The 13144-nt window shown below is 37.9% G+C and overlaps 1 protein-coding gene across 5 annotated transcripts in view; it reads left to right on the top strand.

Moving 5' to 3' along the window:
- Positions 1 to 13144, top strand: part of MAP3K20 (mitogen-activated protein kinase kinase kinase 20) — a 90741-nt gene that overhangs the window by 55191 nt on the left and 22406 nt on the right. For 4 of the 5 annotated variants that reach the window (XM_048061618.2, XM_048061616.2, XM_013171551.3 and 1 more), the window contains one exon: positions 3256 to 3391. In XM_048061618.2, the coding sequence (XP_047917575.2) occupies positions 3256 to 3391 (136 nt within the window). Of the gene's footprint in view, positions 1 to 3255; positions 3392 to 7775; positions 12701 to 13144 lie in introns of those variants that run through there. The other variant, XM_066999266.1, reaches the window with a different exon arrangement.

Genomic DNA, 13144 nt, shown 5'->3' with positions numbered 1-13144 from the left:
ACTTATGCCTTTTTAATGGATCTCTAAATTAGTGATCCAGGTACTGCACATTCATGGGGATACTGCAGTTCCCAAAGCAAATTAAAGCTGAGACAAGGTGGGTTGCATTTTTACCACCACCAATACCCCTCCCCTGTCCGTCCCCCCCCCAAAAAAAAGGCAAGGTTCTTTTTGTATATAGATACACAAAAAATGCATATCCAATGCTGAGTAGACAGACTCTTCCATGTTCTCTAACCAGCTGGCATGAAAACAGAATGCACTGAATCCATCCACAACTGGCAGAGGTGATGGGTCAAAATGTCATTTATCTTATCTTTAATGTGGTCTTATTAGCAACGTTTACTGGTATTGATGTTTATATTAGCAATGTGTTTTAATGTGCCTGTTCTATTTTTTCCTTAAAATATCCGACATCTTATTTCCTAACCCTTGCCCTTAACATTTTTATTATTAATCAAAAAGGGGCACTGCCTGACAACTAAGTTGCGCAGATTTGCCTTATGTTTACATTCATATTCTGTAATCTCTTTAGAGCTCTTTCTCAAGTCACTTTTATTATGGTAGGAAAAAATGACTATTGAAGTAATGATGTTCCAATTCAGTGAGAGATCACATTTGTCTGCATTTAGTCATATATACTAACTGCATTTTTTCTTCCATCCTCGCCCTACAAATGACTGTTCTAATGATTAAAGCAGTCTCTGTGATACATAGTGTATCAGTAGCAAGTCAAGACATACAAACAAATACTAGTCATTGTTTTTAATCTGTGACCGTTTATCATTATAGTTTCTAGCAATAGAATACACATTCTTCAGTGTCACAGAATAAGATTATTCTAGATAGCAAGCAAGCTCAAACTGCAGAGCTACAGACGTGAACAAATACATGTGCCCTACAATGTATGATGTTTCAAGCTGCTTCATTTATGAAGACTCATTAACTGGGCAATGTACGGTAGCTTTCTCTTTAATTACACAGTTTTATTATACAGTGGAATTATTTTTCAGAATGCAACTGTTTTTGCAGACTGACCTTTTATTATAAGAGAAGTTTCTGTCTAATGAAGAGAGGTAATTACAGCACAAAATAGACTTTTGACATATAGAAAGCTATTGTTACCAGGACATTGCTAATACGGATTGTTATTTAAAAGAGAACCTTAATTTACATATTTTAAAAATTATAGAGTTGCATATAAGTAGAAGTGATGCTGAGAGACCAACTAAGGAACGCGGTGTACAGCTATCCTTGAATTGCTGTGTAGTTCCCACAGCAGTTTGCATAGTACATGTTGCACTGGACAGGAGGGGTGTATGACAAGGAAATGAATGTTGGGAGAGGAGTCCCTTTCTGACCTTCTGTCCAATACTTTTCAGTTTTGTTCCTTTAAAGAGTCACAAGATTTAGTCAGAGTTCTGCCAAATGTATGTATCTGATTGTTTGCAATATATTCTAGACATTATAAAACAAAAATTGAATTTGCTGTTTATTAAGATGTGTGACTATTTTCCACCGAGCACAGAGATCAACCTTGACCTTTGCATGTCTAAACATGATTGAGATTTTTTCTTGAAATCTGAAGCATAATAATTGCAAAGGAAATTTTGTCCTGACCACCACACTGAACAGCTCACTCAGCATGATTTAAGTGGGATAAATGCCCTTGCCCCAGGCGGCTGATTTTTGCAGTAGAATTAAGCGTGGTGGTAGAGTTTGCAGTAGTTTGCTAGTTATTCCCACTCTTGAATCTTTTCACTGCACTTCTGTCTGACAGAGATGTCTTACTGAAGTAGGACATGTAAATATCCCAAATCTTATATATTTTTTCATTTATTTAAATAGACTATTTGGGTATATACTTTCCCACATTAAGAGCTTGAACTCCTTTAGATTGCTAGTGGAAAATAGCTAAATAATTCCATGCTAGAACGGGGTATTTACAGGAAAAATACATGCATTTTTTCCCCAAATAGAAATGATAACTACTGTGCCATTAGTACTTTTATTTTCTTGTTTTAAACATCAGAAGGAACAGACTTTTTGCAGTGTGTTTACAAAGAGAAAATGTTGTGAAAGTTTGAGCAGATGTAGTTGACATTGCTGAGTCTCAGTAGCTATCTTAAGAGCTCTCTTCAGGATCTGTCTCTTTAGGAGCTCTCTCTATAGGAGCAAAATGAAAACAGTGTGATGAATTATTCTCATAATGTGAATGGGAAATAGTTGAAGTAACAGTCAGGATACAGGTGGCAGGCAGCGTGCAGTCTAGCAAACAAGTCGCAAAAGCTTTTTGCTAATAACTTCCATGCAAATAAAGTCTGCGATACAAACTGGAAGATTTTCTTTGGTTATTCCACAACCAAAATGTAGCTGAATTTACTGGTGGAGTTGTTTTTCTCTATGTTCTAATACACACCCGTGCTTTTGTAGTGCAAAGCTTTTGTTAAACTCTTTTCCAGGAGCAGTTTAGTTCATTTATTTAAAAGATACTGTTCATTAGAAAGAATGTCAAAGGAAATCACTTCTTTAAGGGACAAAATATGTGCAGTGTAACCCAAGAGAGATCATATTTAAGCTCCTTAGAGTACAGCCTTTGCTTCCTGTCTGTTTTTCATACCTTTGCATGTATGGTGAAAAGCAGAAAAAAGTAAACCAAATTCTTTTATTAATTGTTCCCAACTTGAGAAGCTCGTAAACATTTTCAGGACTGGGTCATATCATGCTTTATATTATTGCTCATATGTATGTACTCTTATATCTTAACCTAGAGAAACAGGAAAGTTAGCAGCAAAAATACTGAAATACTGTTTCAGTGTATGATGAACATGAGTCCAAATAAATTTTATGGCCACGTTATAAATCCAGGCAAATGGTCTTCTCTAGACTACTCGTATTGTGTTGCTAATGGTTGTCCCATTATCACAACTTAATGCAGATTCTTTAGGGATAATATATTTCACAATGTTTGGGTGGGAAAATGGCATTTTAGTTTTTAGAATTTTATTATTAGATGGCATTCCTACCCCTTTTTTAATTTTATTCTCTTCAGTTGAAGGTATTGTGGTTATTCTAAAGTATAAACATTGTCAGTTCTTAAAGCTCTGAAAGGCTTTGCATTTGGTAATTAAATGAACTGCTTGAGTTAGTATTGTACTTTTTAGTCTTTCACATTTAATTAACATTCAGGTGGGAATTATGAACAATTTATATCTGTCAGGAAAAGACAAGACATAACAAATTGTCTCCGTGCAGATGTGAAATTGAAGCAACCTTAGAGAGACTAAAGAAACTGGAGCGTGATCTGAGCTTTAAAGAGCAGGAACTAAAGGAACGGGAGCGACGTTTGAAGATGTGGGAGCAGAAGTTAACCGAACAGTCCAATACTCCTGTAAGTAGACAATAATTCAACCTTTCATCTTACTTCAGAAAGCATTTGGAGCTTTGTCTATGCAAATCTCAGGACACACCTTGGAAATAGTGCCCCCATTTTCTTCATTTGTTGCATTGAGCCAATTAAAGCCTTATTTTACAACATCACTGCAAATAACTATATATATATTATATATATATATATTTAATGATCTAATACATTAGATATCAGATACTTTCTGTAGTTTATTTTGTTCCATGGGTCCTTGAGTAGTTTCCCATTGATTTAATTACAGTTCTTAGCTTTAAAAGTTGATTGCATTCAATAAGGTCATTTTCAGCTAGAAAGCTGTTGACTTTAAATGGATGCAGGATTGGTCTTAGAAGTAAAATTTGTTTCTTAGAGAAGAAAACTTGAGAAACCTATCTAGATCTTTATAGTCTCTCCTTTTGCTATGAGAAGAGGCAAATTTCCATGCCATGAAAAGTGGGTCAACATTTGAGGTGTTAATTTAGGGCTTTGTTCATAATTAGAGTTAATGTACTTGTACTGTCCATTTGTTAGCTATTAGAACCACCACATTTCTATTAATAAATTGAACAAAAAACTTCTTTAGGTTATCTCAAATTTCTTACTGAAGTATGATATTCATGATGACAGATTGGCAGAAAGAGCACTACAGGGTTAGTGCCTGACTACACATACTATGACAGAATTGTTAAGAAAAATACCACAATTACCCACTTGTCTTTAAAGTACTAGCCAAAACAAATACAAAATCGAGTTTGCAGTAGCATATGATTTACTTATCCACAATTTTATCCTACTTATAACATTGATTCTAGCCAGAGCCATTTACATACGACTTATTTTTAAGGCATGGCTTATTCCTGTTTTTTGAATGAAGTTGCATTCATGTTCCAGCTGTGACCATGTAATGAAATGATGAAGAGTAAATGTTTTCATATGTGCAGATACTATGTGTTCCTAGTAGATATCTGTATGTCTGCTTTAATGCTTGCATACTTCCAGTAACTGAGCTGTGGACCATCGTCTGTCTTGCACACAGCATGAGACACGGCCTTAATGAGCAAATCTTTTCACGAGCAAGACCCTAGGGTGTTTTTTTATGCTGTATTTGCCTATGACTTCTACTTTTCACTTGTAGCTGGCATTGCTGAATAAAGCATTGTGCTAAGGCCTGTTTTGCTAAGCATGAACTGTCTTTCTGCATAACATTAACACAACTCTCCTATTGCATTTAAGAGCAGTTTCTTCTAACAGAAAAAGACAGGTTTGTTTTTTTTCCATAGATCTCTAATGAAGTGTTACATGGAACAGCTTTTTAAGAAAGAAAAAAAAGCCCTTTTCTTGGAAAAATTTGACATTGGTGAAAATTGGCTCGTTCTAGTAGGATTTGTTTCTTCAGAGCAAATGAAGTTCTACAAGGCACTGGTTACAAATACAACTCTCTTAAATTCATAGCTGTAAATCATTTGGAAAATATCCCCAGGCATTCTCCTTGCAAGTTGTAATCCTTGGAGTCAGGTGTCTCCCTCCATCCATCCCTTGGTTCAGGGTATGTCTGCTCAGTAATGCCAAACCATATGATTGCAACAGGGAGGTGCACTGCTTGATTTTAAGCTACCTTGGCTGTAACAACAGTAGTAAAGACATGGAAAGCTGGAGCTAGTAACAGCTTAGGGTGCTCACTAACCTTATACCTGGTTCTTAGCCAACGCTAGGCCCAGCTGTGTCTCAGATGGTACTGTCATCCCTGCTGTACATTCGGTAGTCACTTCTTCGTTTTGCTCTGAAGCAAAGGCCAGAGGCCAGCAGATACTGTTAAAGTGGTGTGCAGGAGGAGAAACTCAAACCAAGTGAAAGGAGAACAGGGAAGCTGTCCCTGCCACTTGATTCTACAATGTTTTAGAGTTGGTAAAAGTTTCATCCTGCCATCCCACATGGTAGGTGGCTCTCGGTAGCAGGCTACTCCTACTCTAAAGAATAAAACGTAGCTTTATGCACATCAGCATGTGAGAGGAGTGAGACCATTCCTTAGAAACGCTTCTGTGACAGTGTTTGTCCCTGCTTTTGTTTTGACCCTGTTTCTGCTGTGTCTTATATGGCAGACACCTTTGAGTCTGATTCCTGAAATTCCCTCTGTGCAGATGTCCAAGAGCCTCTTGCGCAGGGGAATCTGGAGCCTTTTGGAGGAGTAAAATATATCCACAGCTGTAGTGACATGGGAGACTTCTTTTGAAAGAGGACCTGACTTTAAGAAGGGAGGGTATGTAGCGAAGCCAAATCTCATATTTAGAGGAAGACAATGAGCAAGACATGAAATCTAAATACTCACTTGTGGTGCCATGCACCTGCAGTTGATCATTTAAGAACAGTGACTTGTATAGAGATTGGGGATGCCAGTTATCTGTAAAAGTCTCCTCGTGATGGTCACTATATGTAATGTGACACCAAAGGCAGGTCTTGGCACAAAAAAATCCTAAACTCTCCATATAACAAGAGGTGGCAAAATGTGAAGGAAGAGAGGTGTTAAACTAGAAAAATGAGCCACAACTGTGGCCCACTAACAGCTTAGCCCGTTGCCAAACATTGCACAAACACTGTCTGAGAAATGTGTTTTAGAGGAAAGCTGTTTCACAGCTTTATTGATCTTTGTAGAGGGTTCTTCCACTGTGTCAAGGGATGCAGTTCCATGGATGTAAAGTGACTAAAACTTCAGTAGCAGATGAAAGAACCGCCTGGCACTAAATCATGTGTGGTGGGCATCTCATTTCTGTGGCTAGTTTTGTTTTTAAGTGACCCTTCCCTGTATTAGTAGGAGCTTTTGGTGTTCTTGATCTGAGTAGTGTTTTGGTGATTGTGTGATCATTTTTTCCTGTACAGCCAGGTGTCTCGAGTCTTAGTTGGAGATTCTTCCATCACATAGACAGCCATAGGAAATAAAAAGAATATTTAGTGCTCCATATTTCTCCAACATTTTAATTTTACTTTCATTTCTTAAACACTGACCACTAACTTTTGTCACCACAACACAAACAGAAAGCCTACGTACATAGGGAAAACCTGAGAGGACAAAAGACAGATATTCTCCTTTTTAAACAGCTTGTTAATGTAAGTGGTTTTGCAAAGAAATGGGCACTCTTTGAGCAGCGTGGCCATGAAGCCTCCAATGTGACAGATGATGGCATCACCATAATCTCCCATGTAACCTGTTGTGATCAACTGTTGTCAACACTTCAGTCGGTTTTCTAATTAGGTTAAGAAAGATGTGGAAAAAAACATGAATTTTGGGCAGGTAGTTTTTCAAACAGCTTTGGAGAGAAAGGCCATTTGAGTTGTTCACACACTGCTCCTTTGCTCTTGATTTAGTAGGCAGCTTAATTTGGGATCGAACACCTGAGTTTTTACTCCCTGTGAAGAGTAGGCTAGCATGTCACCGAGGTTACTCACTTGGTCACTCTGAAGAGGTGTTAATCACTATTTAGCTGGAAAGGGCATGTTTGATTTGTGGAAAACACTGTAACAGACAGGCTGGGAGAGGAAAACACCATTATCTTTAGGTGAAGATTGAATCAGTAGAGATTTAATATTGTGTACAACCAAATGGGAAAGATCTATTGATATCATTGAGAAAACTAGTGTAAAAAAAAAAAAAAACAAAAAAAAAAAAACAACCAACCTGAAGAAGCTGACCAGCTGACCAAACAGCCCCCTCTTCCCATTCCTGTTCCTCCCTGGGACAGCTTCCGGAAGCAATGTGCTGGCACAGGCTGGAGGCCGGTTCCTGTCTCCTTTGAGTTGGTGAGAGGCTTGTTTCTGACTGCGGCCATAGCAGGGCGACCCCTTCTTCTCCTTTTGACCATATACTCAGAAAGTGTCTTTGCACAAGTAATACTGCTGCTGTTATTTCTGATATTTGGAGGGCTGCTACTTCTGTACCAAACTTTGGGAGCTTGTTTGGGTTCTCTAATCTTAACATGATTTATTCTTCAATCCTGAAAGGTTCAATTAAGCAACTCACTCAGACTTGTGTTGTACCTGCATTGCCCGAGGAGCCAGTCTACCTGGCTAGGAAACATCGTAATCTGTTTGATGCTATACAAAATGAAGGATTGAAGAGTTTGAACCTCCTTTTATCATGAAAGCTCTGCTACCTGTGGTTCTTGCCATGTGATTCAGTGATTTTGCATTTTCATTTAAGAACAATGACCACAGAATTAAGCTGTCTGTTTGAATGAATTCTTGATCTCCATATTGAGATTCACTAATCGTTATGCTTTCTGTTTATTGCCAACTAATCTGGTGGTGTCTTTTTCCTCGATTTTTTAAAATTGGTTCTAACTTTCACTTTTGCTCTGTCCTTTCCTCCTTTAAATAGTTTTTCTTACCTCTTGCTGCAAGAATGTCTGAGGAGTCTTACTTTGAATCTAAAACAGAGGAGTCAAACAGTGCAGAGATGTCATGTCAGATCACAGCAACAAGTAACGGGGAGGTAGCTGGCATGAACCAAAGTCTGAAGGCCTTGATGATGACGGGCTTTGGGGATATCTTCTCTCTGAACCAAGCAGGATCTGTCCTGCGTTCTGGAATGCAGATAAACATGCAAGCCAAAAAGAATTCTTCTAAAACCACCTCTATGAGAAAAGGAAAGAAAATCAACATGGCTTTGGGTTTCAGTGAATTCGACTGGTCAGATGACGATGGTGATGATGATGATTATTTTGATGACACAGATGATAGCAGCGAATGAAATCAGTTATAGAATTAAATTTGAAATCGGTTTTAGCAAAGCAAACCAATAAAGTTATAGAACAAGAATCCTGTCGGTTTGGTCTGTTCAAATCCTGTAAAAGAAAAAAAAGATGTTTTCCTGGCTGAGCATGTTTGTGTGTAGAAAGACATGTTGTTTTTGTTTAGATTGTGTTGACTTATTTCTGCTTTGATGAAATTTGGAATTAAACTTTCCAAAGTAATTGAGATTACTATTAAGAACCATGATTATATCTATAATTCTTGATGCCTGATTACAGAAACTATGGCTTGATAAACTTAAGATCTGAAAACATTGGGGGAAACTTCAATGCCTTTAATGCCATTAATGTACTTCAAATTTTTCTTTTGTGTTTTTTGTCATTTTCCTTACCCCTTTAATTGTCAATCACATGAATATATTTGTACTTCCAGATTTGCTATTCTCTACAATCCAATCTTTCTTGCTGTTGCAGTGAAGGGGTTTGCTGTGTTTCTAATTTAAAGCCTTTTTCAAGGCGGTTTTGTGGGAAGTCACAAATACATTTCTTGGGAGAAGGGAAGCTTGGTTGAGAGAAATAGAGGGGTTAGTTAAATATATAGTTTGAAAACTGAATAGCAGCAGAATCTAGATAATCCCTATTAGTAGATGATTTGTATAAATGTTCTTTTTTTCCCTCGTGTGTGTGTGCATGTGTATATAATTCACTCTAGCAAAGCGGATTGCAATCAGACCTCTGCATCTATTATCAGATATTGTGATCTAGAAGCTAATTTTCAGTTATGTTGATGTAAATCCAGGAAGCCTCATTAACTTTGATGGACTTATTCTTGTACCTGAGAGTAAAAATGGGTGTTAGCAAATTTTGATTCTGTTGCACCTCTTAAGCCCTGTGTGCTAGCTATCCTTATGAAAGGACAAAGAGAAGTCACAACGACATTTCAGCTTGGGCCCTACTACGGTGGCTTATGTGAAATTCTCAGTGATGGCAGTAATGTGAGGAATATTTACGAGTCTCTGAGTATCTATTTTTTGTAGCTAAATCACTTTTAAAGTATTGCCACTGCTGTTATGACTTACCGTAAAACTCAGTGTGTAACAATCTGCTACAATAATTGCCTGCCAGGCACTTGTGTTGAGAGCAGTGAGTACGTTTCTCCTGATGACCCCTTTAGCAGTGATGCAGGAGGAGGGAGGGAAACCAGCACAAACACAAATGCAGGTTAGAAAGGAAGCTGATGTAAAATATTTGCCCAAGGAAGAAGGGCAGCATTTCAAAAGAAAAATGTTACTGTCTAGTTCAGCTATAGTGGGGATAAGTCATCAAAATCCCATTCTCAATTACTGGAGGGGTTTCTTTTATGAAAACTTCTGTTTTTGAGTGGCTTCTTTAATTATAGGCTTGTCTGTTACACAGCTCTAACCTACGTATTATGGTGAGTGTTTTTGTAGATAGCTTAGAGAAAAATAGATACATTAGATAACAGCAGGCCTGAAATCATTACATGTTCAGACAACAAAAGAGAAAGTTCTTTGAAGGAGTTTTCCCAGAGTGACGAGTGGGCACCTCTTCGGGATGTGAGAGGATTGTTTTATTCTTCAACATCAGCACTGGTCTGGTAGCCTGTGAGGCAGCAAGAGCTTCAGTCCGAGCTCTCTTGCTCTGCTCGGTTTTCACAGGACTAGTCCTTCCCAAATGCTCAGTTTCAGTAGGATATAATTCCTCATTTTCCCTTCTCCCTAACAGTTGCAAACCTATTGGTTTGAAGTTAACCCTCATGGATCAGGAAGCCTCTATCACGACAGAATCATAATTTAAATGATGTAATAAGCTTACTGTGTATCCCAGGGGGAAACATGCTCCTTCAGCACAGATAGGGATGGCATTTTAGGTCCGTCAAAGCAACCTAACTTTAGAGAGAACAAGGGACATTGAAGGGCAAAGAATAAAATGGAAATATAAGCAAATAGGCTATTTCCAGTGCAGATTCGTACTATTTTTGTAAGTCTACGTCTGCTAACACCCACCTGCCACATTGCACACAGGAGAATTTGATGTATTTGTGTAATCTAATAGGTGCACTTAAGATCTTATGATGTGTCATTGTGCATAGATTACTGTACCACATATGCAGTGTAGTGTTGTACAACTTTAACTGAAAATGAAATTTGGTTCAATACATTTCGTGTTCAAAACTATATCTGTATCTAGCACTGATGTTTTGCACTTTTTAGCATCTGACACTCTCAGAGCACTTTATGCACATTTATATTTGTGTGGGTTTTTAATTGAATTTTTAAATCCACTCCTTAATCTTTACAGAATTAAAAATAGTCCTTAAGTAGTATGGCTTTTTTTAGTTATAAAATGACAAGATTTAAGTCTCTTTACAAATTTTTGTGCTTATTACCTGTGTGTGTAGATTACTTCAGCAAAATATTGTCAGAATTTGGTAGCATCCTCATAGGAATTTCTGTTTACTTAGTTCCAGTTCTTTTGTGAAAAGAAAAAAAAAATTACTCTTCCCCTTTCTTTCACCACACGTTATTTTTCAAAGCAAATTAAGCTATATTAAGGAAAAAATTAAACTCATAAAACTTGCTTGTGTGTTCAGAGTAGCAAAGGTCTATGAATTGTAGAGAAAGTTAAGGATAACATGACACACACTGTTGGTGTGGTTCTCTCATGACAGTGTTATACTTAGGATATTGGCTCTGCTTATAAGAAAAGAATGGTATTGATTGCATTTTTACTTTCCTGTGATGGCTTTCATAACAGGTGTCTGCAGTTTACAAGCCGAAAATCATATGTGAGAATCAGCTGTGTTTTTTTCTGTCTCTGTTATGCTCCTAGCTAGCTAAAGAGTTTGGAAGTGTCTCTGTAGGGCCAGTATGTTGGTTGGAGGAGATCAGAATATTTCGTCTTCCACACCTGATTTTGCTCTGCAGTACAGCCCGGTCTGTCTTCTACCTGTGTCAGCACCACAAAGGTCCACTGCCACATGGTACTTTCCCATGCCTCATAGGCCTCTCAGCACAGTTGTCCCCACTGGGTGTTTTGGGATCCCAGATTTCTCTACCTTCCCTAGTGCTCTGCAGGTATCTGCAGTAAAATAGTATTGCTGTAGTTCACAGAGGGGAAATGCAAGAACTGGGCCTGAACTTCTCATTTTTACCAGGCTGTTGTACTGCCAGCATTGACTTGGATGTGTGGCCCAAGAGAAGAATGGTGAGGATTGTCTTTTGGCTCGCGTAAAGATGCAGGGTGAGCTGGGACCAAGACAGGATGTCCTAACTCCCAACTTCGTTTCTTTTCCTTCAGCACTGGGGAAAAAAAACAGGAGGAATTAACGGGGTGGAACTCTTGATCTGTTTGTTCTTGTGACCATCACACCAGTAATTCCTTGGAGTAGCAAGTGGTCTAAGGTATGGTGTGTAGGTGTGCTGCATCCTCAGGCCGGTCGGATGTCCAGCTTGGAGTTCGTCCCCTGTAGATGTGAAGGGCTTTTGGGATATGAGGTCTGGAGTAGCTCCTTGTCGCACAGTTGTGTTCTTGACTTGTCATTTGTTTATCGTTTGAGCGGTTTTGTTAGGTGTTGACTCCCTCTCCTTCTAGATCTTAAAGCTGTTATTCTGAGTTAAATATATGTTGCAATAATGATTCATATTGCTATCAACAGTAGTGAGTCGGTAGTGTGCATACAGCTATTCAGTATCCAGCAGAGTTACTGTGTGTCTTTAGTACTGTAGTTCCTTTTTCTGTAATCAGGCAGCTTTTACAGGTTTTTAATACGACCTCTAACTTGACAGAGGTTTTAACTACAGTCCTATGTAGAATGTTCAGGTAGAATGATAAGTTCATTTAGTAATTTTCACAGCCCTTAAAATGCACTGGTAGGAATCTGGAGGAGAATCCTTTCCCTTTTCCCCCAGACTTCAACTTAGTGTACACTGTAAAATCTGCACAGAGATTTCTGATGTGTGAAAATTAAATTTTAAAACTGTAGAACCAACAACCTTCTTTAAACATTTTATATTGTGTGCTAAATATTCATAATGCCTTTCAAAGTCAGATATAGTCCACTGCATTTCTTGCTTTTGCACTACTGAAAAAGTTTTGTACTGAATAATTGAAATTGATGCTACTTACACTTCAAGTGTGAACAGATGAAATTTGAATAGAAAATATTTTCACAGTGTTAATTTTTTTCTCCCTTCTGAAAAAACAATGATGAGCGCAATGCCTGTGCCAAAACTCTTGTGCTGTAAACTGAATATATAATTTGTGTGGAACATGCAATGTTACACTTCTGTGTGGTAAAACCTTGCAGCGTCAGTTACTCTCTTTATTGCACTTGACATATGATGTCTTGTTTTATTCACACTGTGGATTTGATTTTCCAGTGTAAAAACAAAGCAAACAACCAAAAAGAAACCATGCAATGTATTCAATTTCCTCAATTGGTGTCATAAACTTTCTTTTGATGTGAACTTTTTTCTTTGCTTCTCTTTGTTCCAAACTTCTATTTTGCAATAAACATTTTGACAGTAAATTTTATGCATCTGTGTCCCTGTGTAAAATACTGATGTTTCAAGAGGTTCCTTGTTGTCTGCTGGTTTAAGTCATTTTTTATCTTACTCAGTGTGTGACATTTCTCCATCTTTTTTTTTTCCTTCTTTTTTTTTCCTGAATTTTGAAATAATACAGAACATATTCTGCCTCTGGTTATATTTAAACATGGGAAAACCTGAAAAAATCCATTGTGTAACCAAAAATACAATATTGGACTTCTGCAGTAAATGGTTTAATCATACAAGTCATTCTACCAGGCTCTTCGTGCAGCACCAGCCCGTTTGACTATTAAATACCCCCAAAAGGCACACCCCACTGCCTTCATAAGGATCTTTGTGGTGACCACTTGACCTCCCTCGTGCTCAGATGTTACCCCAGCATTACTTCTGCCCCACAGACTCCTGCACAGCCTGCAGGTAACTGT

Source organism: Anser cygnoides, chromosome 6 (genome assembly GCF_040182565.1).
Source record: "Anser cygnoides isolate HZ-2024a breed goose chromosome 6, Taihu_goose_T2T_genome, whole genome shotgun sequence".
Lineage (NCBI taxonomy): Eukaryota > Metazoa > Chordata > Aves > Anseriformes > Anatidae > Anser > Anser cygnoides.
This window is presented reverse-complemented; position numbering and strand designations above follow the sequence as displayed.